At 50.1% G+C, this 16,081-nt stretch overlaps 1 protein-coding gene across 6 annotated transcripts in view; it reads left to right on the top strand.

The window, feature by feature from the left end:
• Positions 1 to 16,081, top strand: part of MED27 (mediator complex subunit 27) — a 243,482-nt gene that overhangs the window by 162,691 nt on the left and 64,710 nt on the right. For 4 of the 6 annotated variants that reach the window (XM_058693745.1, XM_058693747.1, XM_058693748.1 and 1 more), the window contains exon 5: positions 9,194 to 9,301. The exons of the other annotated variants lie outside the window; for them this stretch is intronic. In XM_058693745.1, coding sequence (XP_058549728.1) covers positions 9,194 to 9,301 — 108 coding nt within the window. The remainder of the gene's footprint in view (positions 1 to 9,193; positions 9,302 to 16,081) is intronic. 6 annotated transcript variants of the gene reach the window in all.

Genomic DNA, 16,081 nt, shown 5'->3' on the forward strand with positions numbered 1-16,081 from the left:
CTGTACCTGGGGGTTACTTTCCAGTTTCGTTTTTCCTTTCTTCTCTTGCATTTCATTGCGTTGCGTTGATCATCGGAGGTATAATTGATCCAACCCTTTGAGCAAGAGGAGTGACCTTCAGCCTGGAAGAACATCCATCTTGTCTCTGACAGTCCCTCACTTTGACCCCTTAGTTTCCAAGTCACATAGCCCATTTTCTTTTTACGGTTCGATTACTGTCCATCTTACCGCAGTGCTGGTGGCCCCCCCTTCCAGTCCACTGCCAGCCGGTCTGTCTTCTACACCTCAGCTTTGCCGGAGTTTCAGCCTTTCAGGGCTGGTCTGTCTCCACTTCCTCGTAGCTGTATCCCATTTTAGCATTTTCCTAGAAGGAAGCAACAGCCACTTTCCCACTGCTCCTCTTAGTTTCCAGTCCTGCCGCGGCTTCTCGAAGCCGGCTGTCGGGAGAACAGTTGGCCCGGTGTGAGTGTCGGGACCACACATACCTAGCAGCTATGCAGAAGTCAGAGCGCTAAGTTTTGGTTAAAAACCACTAAATTTAGAGGAAACAGGTGCTTTAATAGGGTCTTGTATAGATGGGGTCCAGAGTGTGGGTATAAAGCCACTTGTGAGGGAAACCAGGAGTCGTCTGAAGCAAGGTTTTGAGCCACTTACCAGAGTCCCGGAGAAGACGGCCGGGTGGCTGCAGGATTAGATGAAGCGAGGCTCTGTGGTCGCCATTTCTTGTGATTTAGGGAGACCGGTCGTGGGCTAGGCGTGGGAGGGGGACAGCGAGAGGCATGCTTCTGGCCCTGCACAGAAAAGCAGTGAACTTGGACTCCGATCTTTCGAGACCTCAGCTTCCTTCTTTTTTTCTTTTTTTTTTTTTTTTTCAACGTTTTTTATTTATTTTTGGGACAGAGAGAGACAGAGCATGAACGGGGGAGGGGCAGAGAGAGAGGGAGACACAGAATCGGAAACAGGCTCCAGGCTCCGAGCCATCAGCCCAGAGCCCGACGCGGGGCTTGAACTCACGGACCGCGAGATCGTGACCTGGCTGAAGTCGGACGCTTCACCGACTGCGCCACCCAGGCGCCCCTACCTCAGCTTCCTTCTATTAAGAATGACGATAAGACACCTAGCCGGGCTGCACCTCAAGGTTCTTTGGCACATCTCTGTCCTTGTTCTGGAGTCAAGTGGTAAGGCCGCAGTCCGCGGGGGAAGACCCCCAGGAGACAGGGAGAAGACTGGGTGGCACTGGACGTTTGTTCCAGGCCACGTCTAAGAACATCTCTTGGAGGCATGTTCCGTGAAATACCATTTGGGGATTGCTCGTCTATGCAACCAGCCCCACTTGTCAAAACGTGTGCTAAATCGGACAGATGCCAGACCAAGCACTTTCTGATTGTGCCAGACAGCTTAGTGATGGAGCATGCCCCCTCCCCGAAATTCTTCCTACGCTGTGAGCCCCATGTGCTGTGGCACTTATGTACCCTGAAATTATTTCAGGCACACGCTGGTCTTATCACCTTCTTCAAGGCAGGAGCCATCTTCGACACTCCTTAACCTTCTTTAAAAATGGGGGGAGTTGAGGGGCGCCTGGGTGGCTTGGCTTGGTCGGTTGAGAGTCCAACTTCGCCTCAGGTCATGGTCTCATGGCTCATGGATTCAAGCCCCGCGTGGGGCTCCATGCTGACAGCTCGGAGCCCGGAGCCTGCTTCGGATTCTGTCGCCTCTCTCTCCGCCCCTCCCCTGCTCATGCTCTGTCTCTCTCTCTCTCCCTCAAAAATAAGTAAAGATTTTTTAAAAATTAAAAAATAAAATGGGGGAGTTGAAGAAGGCCACGCGCATGGCTCAGTCAGTTAAGCATCCGACTCTTGATCTCAGGGTCGTGAGTTCAAGGCCTGCGTTGGGCTCGACAATGGGCATGAAGCCTACTTACAAAAAAAAATGGGGGAGTTGAGAAAACTGATTTTTTTAAATCCTTTCCAGTGCTAAGGTTACACGATTGACTCTGTGTCCTCGCCCAGGACGTGTAGGTATTCGGTAAATGTTTACCGAAACCATTCACTTTATCCTTTTCTTTCTTTGGAATTAATACGAAGAGGAAGGTTCTTAATAACACCATACTGAAAGATAATTACTTCTGAGCCTGTGTAGAGATGCCTCTGTGGCTCTCCTTCCCTCCCCATCCCCACCCTTCTAACCACACTTTGATGGACATCACTTAAAGCACAGCAGACGTCAGTTAAAGTACAAATTAACATATTAAGGGGTCTGCTTAACATATTTGACTTCTCCCGTGGTTATACTTGGAAAATGACATTTGACGATGACTGTATGGTTGGCTTCTCTCCTTCCCTCCGACCCCCCTGCTCAGCCATGTGGCCTTTGTCTGAATGACAGAGATCATGCTATCCCCTTCACCTCCCACACGCATGCTTTATGCTTGCTCAGGGATGCCGGATCCGGTCCTGGGCTCCCCGTGCAAATGAGCTTTTTGGTCCACTCACCTCCCCTGTATCCTAAACACAGGTGCTGTTCAGTTTCAAAGTGCCTTTCCCTCTGCACACGCCCCAGGGGAATAAGCTTTTAGGCGATCAGTTTCTCTCAACTTCTAAGCTCACGTGGTCTGCCAGTGTAGACAACATCTCAGCTACCAGATTTGGTAAGTTTGTGGTAGGCAACAGTCGGCGGCAGAACGCAACTAAGTGTTTTTGCTGTTATCCTCAGCTTTCCTCCCGCTTCCCCGTATCTTGCGACTCGCCTTGCCATCGTGAACTAGAAATTCTCTTGCTGGGCTACGCGCCTTGGTAGGCAACCGCGGTGAGACCCCATAGGGAAGACCACCGACGCGGCCCCAGCTGCCCAGAGCACAGCTAGCCTGACGAGGGACGAGGCCGTGGCAGCATGTCTAAAGGCACCTCCTTGGAAGGGCAGCGAGCGGCTGGGAGGCCCACTGGCTTCCTCAGACTCCTCACAGCTTGCCATTTGAACCCTCATGGGGACGGACACAGGAGTAGTGAGTGAGCTCTCCGGAAATGTGCTGCTCGGCGTAGAAGAAGTGTTACCTTGGTAACAGCAAACCCGCTTCATTACCAGATGGCATTAGCTTTATTTGCGGTATCCCCGGCAGTTGCCAGCAACCAGCCCGTAGCCCCGGTCGCCGGGCGTGTCGCCTGTGACCGCGGCCGGCGTTGGCTACGCTGTAGAACCCTGTCCGTGGGCTGCTACGCGACGCCTTGCTGTATCAGTCTACCGGAACTGCAAGGTCCTTACAGCCTGGTGCATCCAGTTACCTTCTACGCTCGAGCAGTCTAGACAGGTGAGGAGGTGAATCCTTGCAGAGTGACGTGAGGGCCGGGAAGCCCGTTAGAGAACGTTCGTTAAGCACCATCTCGGTGGAGGTCCAGAGGCTCCCGCAGCCCTGTCCACCACAGCGCACTCAGGAGAAACAACGCCGAGCGCCGTCTCGTGCTGTCGTGTGCCACAGCGGTAGCCACGTGTTTCACGTGGACCAACTCGTTTGATTTCCTCTCGGGCCCTCCGACTTCCGCAGTTGAGCAAACAGGCAGGAGAGATTGTTTGCCTTCCCCTCGATCACACCGCCCGGTGGCAGACGTGGGAAGGAAGCCCAGTGCGCTTGACCTGCACACTAAATGGCCTCTTTTGGGTGTCAGCAGGGTCTGTCTAGATCAGCCCACGTGACAGCTTCATTCACATCTTCCGCTAAACTGCCCTGACCCTGGCCCTGACTCGGCAGCCGCTCGTCGGAAGGCACATTGTTGTTTGGACCTCAGGGCCCAGCCCGACCGTCACCCCTTCTCTGCAGCTTCCCTTTAGCCCCAGGTGTGATAGCAGAAGAAGGTAGATTAACGCCAGTGCCAAGTTCGCTGAACCGGAGGCAGCACCCGTCGTGGATCCGGCTTTGACGTTCACCGGCTTCAAGCGATCTCGCCTCTGCCAAGTCCAGGCGAGGGCTTGGGCCGAGTAGCGACAGCTGCCCCTGGGAGGCACCCTGTGCCGGGCCTGTTGTGCAGCTTTCTCAGCGCACTGACTCCTCACTGCCACCCCGAGGTGGGGCTGTCGTCGTCTCCCCTGGGTTGGAGGAAACTGACCTTCAGAGAAGGTAGATGACCAGGCTTTCCAGCAGCAGAGCTGAGACCCGAGTGCACCCGATTCCAGGGCCTCACTCTCAGGCTTCAAAGTCGCATACGTAGTTTCGTTATGACCACGTTAAAAATTCAGAAAGCCATAAATCTATGCATATTCAACCTAGATGAACACCAGGGTCCTTTCTGGCTTTCTAAAAAATAAGCATGGGTAGACTTCATAGAGCTTTACCGGTTTGAGAGATAATAAAGTTGTCCACAAACCGCTACAGCCCAGTATAGGCACAAGCTGTGGGGGTGTTCGCTCTCTAAACGATTACAGGCTAAGGGAGAAGTGGACCGGAAAATACTGAGCTAATTCATATTCATAAAATGGAAAAGAAAAATTTTAACCGGTCAAAATTATTTGCCTCTCTTGCCCTGATCGTGGTCGTGAAATGCCATTTCCCACGGAAAAGTAGGACTCTCGGAGGAAACGGCTGACTCATGAGCTAGGGCAGGAATTGTAACAAGACAAGCCTGGAATGCCCTGTACCAGAAAGCAAGGCACAGAGACTAGAGTGTGCCGGAAGGACTCAACCAGGGAGATGCCCCCTGGCCACAGACAGGACAGTGTGAGCATCAGTAAGACTGTGAGGCTAATAATCACATCAGATACAGATACATCAAATATGTTTCAGTCCACGAGTTTATAATGATGTTGGGTGGAAAACTGAGCCGTCTACACAGGAAGGAAACTAGTGAATTGATGCGTTGTTTCAAAAACTGGTAAATAAAGGGAAAGAACGGAGCATTTATCCTGCCTCTCCTCCTGCGTAATAAACTCAACCACTGAGTAGCCGAATCGTAGATGAGGGGAGGTTTCTCTTTATAAAAGTGTTCCAGCTGATAAATGAAGACGGAATGGTCACCCTGGTGTGTGGCCAGCACAGACCCCTGGTGAATTAATGGGTCAACAGCTGCCAGCATCACCTACCGAGACACCCAAGCTTGCTTGCCTCCTGTTGGTAGACGGTGACACCGCCTGTGAACTCGTGGAGCCAAAAGAAATCACGCTGAATCTCCTCTCCTGCCAGTTTACAGGAAGTACAGAGTGAGGAGGAACGTGTAAAATACACCATGGGGGCACCATCAGCAAAATCCAGACTGTGGAGAACTCTATAGAAAAAAAACTGACCCAGTTTCTTCAACAAATAAAAGGGGACGGGGGAGGGGGGCAGGGTGGCGATGGGGAACCTTTAGGCGAGCCTTACGAGACGTGTCAGCCCATCACATGGTGTGGACCGTATTCAGATCCTGGTACAAGCAAACGTTCTTAAGAGTGGCATCTACGAGACCGTTGAAAATTTGAGCCCTGACCACTTCAGTTTTGATAATATTGGAGAATTCTTGTTGATTGGGATGGGGGATGGCATCATAATCTTGCGCGTTTTGCTTTGTTTTGTTTTGTGCGCCCTTATCCTTTAGAGCCACAGAAGGAAAATGTTTACAGATGAAACAATGTTACCGCTGTTACCTGTTTCAAAATAACGCAGGAAAAGGGCAAAGTAGGTGAGGGTAGCGGTGAAACGGGGTTTTCCAGGAGCTGTAACTGTCGAACTGTGGGTCTGTGGAGGTTCTTTAGTTTATTTCACTTACCTTTGTGTATGTGTTTAAATCTTCCATAATAAATGGGTTAAAGAAATTAAGGGGCGCCTGGGGGGCTCAGTCCTTTGAGCGTCTGACTTCGGTTCAGATCACGATCGCACGGTTCGTGAGTTGGAGCCCCGCCTCGGGCTCGCTGCTGTCGGGGGCTGCTCTGGATCCCCCGTCTCTCCCCGCTCTGCTCCTCCCCCACTCGCGCTCTCTCTCCCTCTCTCCGGAGCAAATAAACATAAAAAAATAATAATAATAACTAAGTTGCTCCCTCCAGAAGGGGGTGGTTTTGCTTTTGTTTTGATTTAATGGCACCTGTTACTGGCAAGACAGGAGTGAAATAATTGCATTCGTACCTTTCTGGCTGGCATAACCCTTGTGGTTCATGGTTGGCTGGCAGATTGTATCAGAAGCCTTAAAAATAGTTGTCCTGTTGGCCCCGGTAATTACAGTTCTGCAGGTCTTCAGGAAATAATCCCAGACGCAACGAAGATAGTGAACAAAAATGCACATTGTAGCGGCACCTGGGTGGCTCAGTTGGTTAAGTGTCCGACTTCGGCTCAGGTCATGTTCTCGCAGTTCGTGGGTTCAAGCCCCGCATCGAGCTGTCAACACAGATCCCGCTTCAGATCCTCTGTCCCCTTCTGTCTCTGCCTTTCCCCCACTCATGCTCTCTCAATCTCTCTCTCTTTCTCTCGAAAATAAACATCTCAAAAACAAAAACAAAAGTGCACATGGTAGGCATGTTTATATCAGGGAAAACTTAGAAGCAACTCACGTCCGGCAGTAGGAGAATGGTTAAAGAAATTATAAATAGACCCACTAAGTGGAATGCTATGCAGCCACCATTTTTGGAGACTGCACGGCGATGTGTAACGGGTGCTGATGTCAGAATTTTAAATCAAAATGTGATTTGAAATTATGTATGTGGTTTCAATTACAACCGTGTCAAAAATTCAGAAACAGTAGCTCTTTCTTTCCTCCGGTTTTATTCCAAAGGAATCGATTTACACCACTGTGTAAGTTTGATGCGAAACGATTACCACAGGAGGCTCGGCTAACATCCATCTTCTGGAATAGAAGTACCAGAAAGAAGAGGAAGAAGGGAGAGACTTCTCCCCGTAAAGAGAACTTGTAGGATTTGCTCTGGAAACTGCTTTCCTGCACGTCCTGCCGCAGTGCTAGCTGAGGTCATCGTGGGTGATGTTACCTGTAGTGTAACTGGACCGTTGTGCCCTTTGCTCGCCTACTGCCCCGCCCTCCGTCTCTGGCAGCCACAGGTCTGGCCTCTCTTTCTGTGGAGTCCATAGATCTTGGGTAGTAAAAAGGTTGAAAGGAAATACCCCCCCCCCCCGAATGTTAACAGTTTAGAAGGGCAGACTGTGAATGATTATTTTCTGCCTTTTTACTCCAATTTTCCATTTTCTATAGCAAGCTTATTTATTAGTTAACTTTTTAGTATTTGTTAGGTTTAAAGTATCAAAAGTCACTCTTAAAAACAACAAAAAAAGTTTTCCATTTAAATATCTAGTGTTTTTAGTGTGTGTTCTCTTTGAATTCCATCTTAAGAAGCCTGAGAAATGACAGAGGCAGTTTATTGGTTAAAGTCAGCTAGACTTTGGTTTTTTTAAGGAAACAATTGCTTAGTTATCTCTGCTTATTAGCAAAGGGCGGTTGAAAACGGTGGCCCTGTTGGGAAAGGTGTGTTGGATTTCCACTGCAGGCCAGTGAGCGGCTGTTCATTCCAGTGTTTATGATTACAAAACCATTAATTTGATTCTTTTCTTTCCTCTCCCCGCCGCCCCCGACTAGAGTGCATGTAAACTAGAGAGAGTCATTGCTCCTACCTTGGTGGTTTATTGACATCCTTAAATAGTGATTTCCAGGGATACAGGAAGTGGCCCATGAAATGCTACGTGGTATACAACATTTGAAAGTACTATACAGAAACGAGATGTTTTTATGAACACTCTCTCAAACGTGAATAAGGCTATCCTATCTTTTTCTTACACTGTTTATAATCCTGGGCCATTTTAAACATACAAAAATAGAGAGCTCCTCTCAGCACTTAGAAGTTACTGAAGGAACCGGATACTAGGAATGCTCGCTGCCCCTCCAGGACTAGTCGAGGAAAGAGGAGGGCTTTTGCTGTGGACAGTCGGTTAGAAGCTGTGGAGAACAGGGAAATAAGGAGAGGACGGCTGAGGGCGGCATCCACAGAAACAGAGTGCATGTTGGCTCGTGGAGTTAGGATTGGGGCAGGCGGGGGGAGAGGCGGGGGGGCGGGGGGCGCCTGGGGGGCTCAGTCAGTTAAGCATCCGACTTTGGCTCAGGTCATGATCTCACAGTTTGTGAGTTCGAGCCCCGCATCGGGCCGCGTGCTGACAGCTCAGAGCCCGGAGCCTGCTTTGGATTCTGTGTCTCCCTCTCTCTGCCCCTCTCCCACTTGTACTCTGTCTTTCTCTGTCTCTCAAATAAATGTAAAAAAAAAAAAATTTTTTTTAATTAGGAAAAAAAAAAGGATTGGGACAGGGGGGTCTTTTGGGGTCCATCCTGTGATATTGGAGCCTCATCAAACAACCCAGACCGTGGGCCTAGGATGGGTGGTGTTCCAAGTACGCCTCTAGGGTCTCATCTAGGAAATGAACACAAGAGGCTTAGCAGAGTATTGGCAGAGTTACGTGAGCCCCTGAAAGCAAGGAAGGTGCCGTTTCTAGTCTTAGTGCCCAGCCTGTCCCAGCAAGCACGGCGGGTTACTTCTTCCCTGGCGTTATAGGAAACTGCGTGTTTTTTTAGGTGTGTGGGTTTTCTTTTTTATCCACAGTACGTGCTTCCTTTCTAACAGAGTGAAAGCACTTAATGGATTTCCAGGATGGTGTCCCTTTTTGGAGACAAAATTCAGCTACTTTCCATTTACCTCCAGAACTTACTTGGTATTGTGTCTCCAGCTACTACCAGCTATTATAAATAGATCGCTGAGCCAGGCGGGCATCTGGCACCTGCCTTTCATCTCTCTGTTGTCGTCCCTACATAATCCTTGTGCGTACGTGGGGCCACGAAATAACAGGCAAACAAATGTGTTTACCAGATCCTGGGATGCCAGAATCATAGACAGCCTTTGAACAGGATCATCTTAAGATAGAACCAAATAGAAGGACATTTTATTTTATCCGTCAAGTAGTAAACATACGGAACTTATCTTGAGATTTAGAAGCCAAAAATCTGAATAAATTCGGCATAGGTGGATACATGGGGACCCGTCCATCCTGAAGCAACTGCAGGAGGGCCTTGTTCTCAGGGCTAGTTCGTGAACGTTTGAGGATGTCTTCCCTCAGAAGGCCCTCCGGCACGTCTCTGGGGAACAAGAGGGAGAGGTGACCCTTTCTTGTTCACATCGTCTTGCCCCGCTTCCTGCATTTGCATGTTCAAGTGTAAGCTCTCATGCCCACCTGCACGTGTTTTGACAGGTGACCTTGGGAAAGGTGTTGAAAGTGATTGTCGTCATGCGGAGCCTGTTCATTGATCGAACAATAGTTAAGGGATATAATGAAAATGTCTACACGGAAGATGGCAAGGTAAGCGTTCTGGAGTCTTCTGTTCTGTTTCCCTTTATTTCCCGTATCCCAGAGCAGATGTAGTCCAGTCCCAGATGAATGACATTAGACGCCAGCAGTCATAGCCGAAATGATCAGCCAGCATAGTTTATCAGTGGGAAGATGAACGTTGCACAGAAAAACATCTCTCTCTCTCTCCCCTGCATTTTTCATCATGCTTCTGCTTGTTCCTTTAAGCCTGATGCCCTTAGTTGAATTTCTAATTTATCACCTTAGACCCCAGTTGCCTCATTAAATGTGTCTTCTGAGGAGATGGATTTCTTTGTCTTTTTTTTTTCTTTTTTTTTTTTTTTTTCCTTTTTGCCTAGTAGTGCAAGCACATCAATAGCCCAGGGTTGGGCATTTTCGGCATCTTGCTTCTCCTAGAACCATGAGGAAACTTCGAGTTAGTTTGACACACAGCCTGCTTCTGATCTTTTTCCATGAAACTAACAAGGGGCCCTGAGGAAGTCGCGTATCCGCGGCAGTATGTAGGGAGCAGAGTAATTGAAAAAAGAGAAGTTATTTCCATGGGTGATTTGTTTCATAGAGAGTTCACCCGTGTGAACCCCTAATTTCTCTCGACTGCACACTGTCCATATGGCTGTAGAGCAAGCATCAGAGGATGCTAATGGGAGCTGACAGCCTTCGTTTGTGTTTGCTTCCGGAACGTAATGAGCACTGCTCCGCCTGAGATGCCCACCCGGACACACCCTGCCCACTGCTTTGCACTGAGCCTCTGTCTGCCCCTCTCTCCTGAGCTCTCCCTTTGCTTCGCGAATCCCCGTAAAAATTCTAAAGTTTGTTACGGTGCTAGCCCCGCCCCGTCCGACAGCCACATTACAATGAGGATAGAACTTTCTTCAGAAAGTGGCAAAGGTAGCTTAGCACATACCGGTGTGTTGCACAAGAGCTGTGGCCCGTAAAGTGATGAGATGCGTGTTTGGAACAAGTAACCCCACATTTCCACGTCCCACTCAAGTGTTGTCGACGAGGGAAGCTGCTCTCACTTCAGGGACTCTGCCAAGTTCTCGGATGTCTCCCCATTGAAAACAAAGCATTCCTCGAGGGGAGGTTTCTTGTTTCTCTTTCGGAAACACCAGAGTGACTCTTTAGAGCAGGTATGGAGAGTAATGTGCGTCATCGGGGCGGGCGTGTGTATGATTTGTGATCCTGTGTACGATTCGTAGACTCTGGCGGCCGTTCTGACGAGCAGCTCCAAACTGGTTAGCCTCCGCAGAAGCAGCCCCGGGGCAGCACGTACCCTGGCCAGGAGCCCCCGCATCACTGCTCCTGGCCATTGAGAGTTGTGGTTCTCGTTGCCTTTGTCCGAGGCTCACGACTCCGTAGTCACGGCTGGTGTGAAACACAGCCCTTGCCGTCCAGGGTCTCACAGGTGCACTGGGGACAGAAGGCTAGAAACCTAGAAAGCTAAGCAGCGGTAGCGACCATGTGATAAGAGATCCAGACTCGAGAGAGGAAGGAAACATTCTCTGATGTTAGATTCTGAGGAGTGAGGTTTTACCTGCTTTGCCTGATCCCTTTCACGTGGCATTTAACTGCCCCGTTCCGGAAGTGTCCTAAATAAGACCCGGAACGCACTTGGCACTTTGCCACCTAGTCCGTACTCAGTAGATAACTAACGTCATTCTTACTCTGCACCTAAACAAGGGACTTAGAAAACAGTCGCGAATGTACGTCTCTAGGATTTCTCTCTGGTCGCTCCTCTTCAGGGGCTTCCGACCGTCCCCCCACGCCGTGGTTTTGTGTGTCAGCCCACGAGGATCGCTCGCGACCTGTGTCTAGGTGGGACCTCTCCTCCCCAGGTGCACCTCACATTCAGCCTGTCACGCTTCCTCCCGAAACTTGGTTTCCCACTGCTGTTAATCGTACCCCACCTAACCACTGAAACCGTCCCCTCCCTCAAATCTAGTGGATTCTGGCGATTCTCCCGCTTAAATCTGTCCCAAGTTGGGCCCCGCCTGTCCGTCCGGGTTCTCATTTCTCAACGGAGAGAGTGCACTGGCCTCCTCGTGCCTTGTCTCCAGTCTTATTTCCCTCCCACGGCCTGTCCTTCACTTGGCTTCCAGAGTGGTCTTCCCAGGATACACAACCAAGCACATGACTCCTTTGCACCACCCCGCATTGCCCAAAACAGACAGGAAAGTAGACTATTAATAGGTGTTGGACACGAAGCAGGCCACAGTCAAAATGTCTGAGAAACACAGGGTTAGGGAAGGGTCAGTAGGTGTTTTGACCGTAGAAATTCTTAGAAGCTTTAGTTTGCTGAGTGTCTTACGAATCTCCCTAGAGGAGGACATAGTGTGTGATGTTTTCCCAACTTATTTGAACCCCAAATTCATCGTTTCTCCCTTTAATCTCAGAGTACGTTGTGACAGTGGCGTTGAGCAGCAATGCTTCTGAAAACCCTGGCTTCTAGAATAAAATCCAAGCTCCTTAGCAATGCATAGAAATGTCGAGTGATGCGGCCCCTGCCTTCGTGACCTTGCCTGCCGTCCGTCTCCATATGCAAGCTTCATCTTCCAGCCTTTTGTGCCGCTTGGGGCTCCCACGACTCTGTCGCCCGTCTGCACCCTCTGTGCCCTTGGCCCGGGATGCTTTCTCCCCCTTGTCCACCTGACAGACTCACTCTGCCCTTCACACTGACCTCCTGCCATCCTCTTTCTCTTCCTGTCCCCATTTTCCCAGGAGCCTCTTGTACGAGCATGGGCTCTGGAGACACAGGCCCAGGTGTGCGTCCGAACGCAGCACAAGCTAGCTTCCTCGTGAACACGCCCGTGGCGTTTAGAACGGTCTTTGTCCAGGATTAGAACTAGCACCTCCTGGTTATTTGTTTCCGTTTCTATCTTGCAATTGATAGAAACACCAAGAGGATTCCATATGTTGACCTTGTAGGTGTCCTGCTGAGCAAACTTGGCCCACGCGGGTAATAGAGTCCTAGGTTCTAAGTCAGACTCGTTCAGCAGATGAGGATACTGAGCCCCGGAATGGTACAGAGACTTGCCCGCAGTCACACCACGCCAGGCCTCAGACCCCATCTGCCAGGAGCACCTCAAGGGGCCCGACTGTGTCCTGTGACTCTGTCCCGGGGCTGTGCCTCGGTGCCCGGAGAGCCGGAGAAGCCCGGTAACATACGGGAAGGGATAGCCGGAGAAGCCCACGCGGGATGTGAAAATGCTTCAGCGGGGATGGAAAAGTGGCGAACCGAACATCACAACAGGACCCAAAGAAGCAGCAGGGAGTGAAGTCATAAGTAAATTAGAAAATGAGGGAGGTACACACACGTGTGCACATGGCACGTGTCTTCCTGATGAGAGATTAGCGTGGGCTCCCTGCTCATCAGGACCCCGAGTGTATGTCTGGGAAGCTGAATTCAGCTATGATTCACATCACAGATGCGATACTGGAGGCCTCTCGCCGCGTTTTACAGCTGCGCACATCGGCCCAAGTGGTCAGCAGGGACCCTAACACTGGGGAGAGCGAGATCGAGAGGACCGAGTCGCTGGTGCTTTTAAAGGTACATTCACCTCATCTGGCCGAGATGCCCTCAAACGGCTGGTCTGCCCGGAATCGAATCCTAGCCAATTTGATTAGCCCCTTCTTTTTTTCAGAGCACTTTACAAAACCATGCAGACGTTATTAGCGTTCTATTTTCAGTACTGATGCTGGTGGATGTGAATCTATATATATGTATATACACGTAAGCATTAGGGTAATTAATGTGTGGAAATGTCTCGCCTACCCCAAACAAAATGTAACCTTTGGAAGGAGCCGTGGGAGCTTGGGGTGTGGTCCGCAAGAACAGATTGCTGCCTGCAGTTTTGCTGTTCCAAACCTGCAGCCCTGCGTTTGCTGAGCTGGTGCCTGGGTGCTGGCCCGGGGGTAATCTGCTGCAGTCGCAGCACAGCCACTGACACGGTGGGTGTGGCTTGGAAAGCCACCGACTTGCTGGGGCCTGAACCTCTGCGACCGCAGCAGGTCTTTGTCCCCCAGACCCCAAGCAGCCCGCACGTCCTGAAAAGTTTAATTGTCCCTTTTGTTGCAATAGTGGCCCAGCGCCACCCTCCGCGCCCCCCCCCCCCCCCCCCCGCCCCCAGCCACCACCCTCATTTCCAGACCGGGCAGGTTTTTTCCCATCAGAATCCCTGCAAGGCTGTCACTTTGCATTTTGCAGTAACCACCGGCCACCACTGCCCTAATCGGTCTGCCTCTTTACCTGGGATGCGTATTTTTGATATCAAGCTCCTGTACACTCATTCCTCTAATAAAATACAAAAATGCTTTTAAAACTTACCAACCCGCTATTCACGGTAACCAGGGAGGAGCGGAGAGCCATGACTCAGCATGTTAAAAGGCAGATTTAAGTTGAATACCTGGCCATTGTCCTGATTTTACACCCGTCAGACTTAACTGAAGAAGTAGAAGTGTCTCGGTTGAATTTATCTTATTAGGGGATTTAGGTTATGTTAATGCTATAGCTTCATTAATTACCCCATATCAATAAAAAAGGCAGCTTTTAGCCTCCTAGCGAAAGAGAGGGAGAGAAATAGTAGTATCAAAGGGAACCTTCAAAGACAGCCAGAGCTGTCTCCAGGGTGATTTCTGATCCCTGCATTCTTCCCACTTCAAAGTGGGGTGTGTGCGTGGCGGGGGGGGGGGGGGGGGGTCGAGCGGGCTGGGGAAGCTGGAATCTGATTTCTCTAATAAGTGTTGGCATCGGCCCCGTTTGATATTAGATGCAGGGAACATTTTGATTTGTTATAGCCTTTGAAATTGTTCAGACGACCTTCAGAAAAACGGCCTCTTGTTGCTTATGGGGGAAGGGGGGAAGCCGGGGAAGGGGATCCGGTGTAATTCGCGTGCAGAGGGTACCCCGGAGTTGTGCTTTCAGCAGTTTTTGGCAACAAACGTCTGTCCTGATGGCAAGTGAGAAGTTGAGCGGCAGACCTGTACCGCCACTCTCTTTGGGAAGACTTGCCCCCCTCTGTGTTCTCCGGGGAAGAGTGGGCACATTAAGAAGGGGACCACGTAGAAGCTGGTGGTTTGGAAAACCGGGACAGTCACGGAGAAGTGTAGGACCGCTGCTGGCCTGTGGCCCTCCACCCCCCACAGACTCATCGCCTGTTGACCTGGCAAGGTGAAGCTGCTAATAAATAAAAGCTTTAAAAGTTGGAAGACCCTCGTGAGGCTTTCTACGTTTTCTTCGGAATTGTCCATTTTAGATAATTTATAGTATCTTGTACTGTTTTTTTGGAAATGAAGAATTGGTAACTTCCCGATAAGCTGCCAGAAGTGTTCACTTCAGTGGCGATGACTGTCACATGAGCAGGCCTCGAAGCAGACTTGTCCTACTGAACTTCGCAAGAGTGTGCCCCCCGCCCCCCGCAACAGCCACGACAGCTCAGGGGTGCTGGCAGTCGGCACTCCTGGATTCTAGCCGATAGGCAGTCCTCCAGGTTGACAGCTGGGCCTCTGGGGGCAGGACTGGCGTTGAATTTTCCACCACGTACTCATTGTGTGGTGTTGGGCAGGTCACTTGACTTCTGTGAGCCTCCGTCTCCTCCTCTGTGAGTCGGGAATGGTTTTATCATCCTTGTCCGGAACTCTGGAAGCATTGAGAAAGGTCACGCAGGTATCGTGCGGACCAAATGCGTGGTCCTTCGCGAATGGCGTCTGCCCTCGCTGGGCGTGCTAGAGGTGCCGAGGGCGGGGGTCAGTGACATAGCTGCTGTGTCCTCGCCTTCTGATGTTGGGCGTGCTGAGTGTTCCCTTTGGTAACTCAGCTGATTGTCACCATTCTCGTTAGTCGAGAGGCCCTTTGACGTCTTGATGTCGAACCCGAGACCAGATGTGTCTGTGCTGGAGCAGTTGATCGTCTGTGGGGTTTGTTTCCATTTTACCCAAGAATAGAGCACCCTCCTACCCCTCAAATACTCATTCCAATCCCCAGAGGCCCAGAGGCTACTCCTAAGGCTGCAGATTCAGCCACCAATTACCATAAAGTTGGCTTTTCCATTTCAAGGTTTTTCTAATGCTCGCCCAGAATACTGAGGGGTGCTTTGATTTCTTTCCCTGTAGTGCAGAATAATTTCCCATTCATCAGGCTGAAAGTTTACAGCTTCCAGAAGGCTCCTTTTTGAATGTCACAGCCAGTAAAAAATTGGTAGCCATGCCTGCCTCTGCAGCAAATAAGCTGAAGCTAATAAATATTCACTTGGATCCGTCCTGGTTCCCTGAAATGGATTTCTGAAATCTTCCTGGCCCCGAGGAAAGGCAGGGCACTGACTCCAGAACACTCACTTCAGTGGCTTTCTTTGGCATAAATCTAGCAGAAAATCAAGTTACAAACTGCCTGCTGTGCCTTTGCAGCAACGCGGGGACCCATTGTCATCGGATCCCTTTCTTACCCGTGTGCACCTGTTACATAGGCTGTATCGCCTGCCATCCTTCGTTCCCAGATGGTTGGAGCTATTCCCTAGGGTCCTGAATAATATATTTAAACCACCTTTCGAAAAGAGCAGCGTGCTCACTTTGAATGAGCATGGTGTGTTTTGAGAAGCCACAGTTAGGCTGGAGAGTCCACCTCTTAATTAAACTTGTGTGTATTTCTCCCTAGATAATTTCTCCACTAAAACAGTCTGCAGATACCGAAGAGTTTTTTTTTTTTAATTGTCTCTTTTAAATAAAAACTAGAACTTTTTGGTTTCTGTGCAGCTTCTTCCTCGTCTCTCTTTCCATGGC

This window comes from Neofelis nebulosa, chromosome 12 (genome assembly GCF_028018385.1).
Source record: "Neofelis nebulosa isolate mNeoNeb1 chromosome 12, mNeoNeb1.pri, whole genome shotgun sequence".
In the NCBI taxonomy this organism is placed as follows: Eukaryota; Metazoa; Chordata; class Mammalia; order Carnivora; family Felidae; genus Neofelis; species Neofelis nebulosa.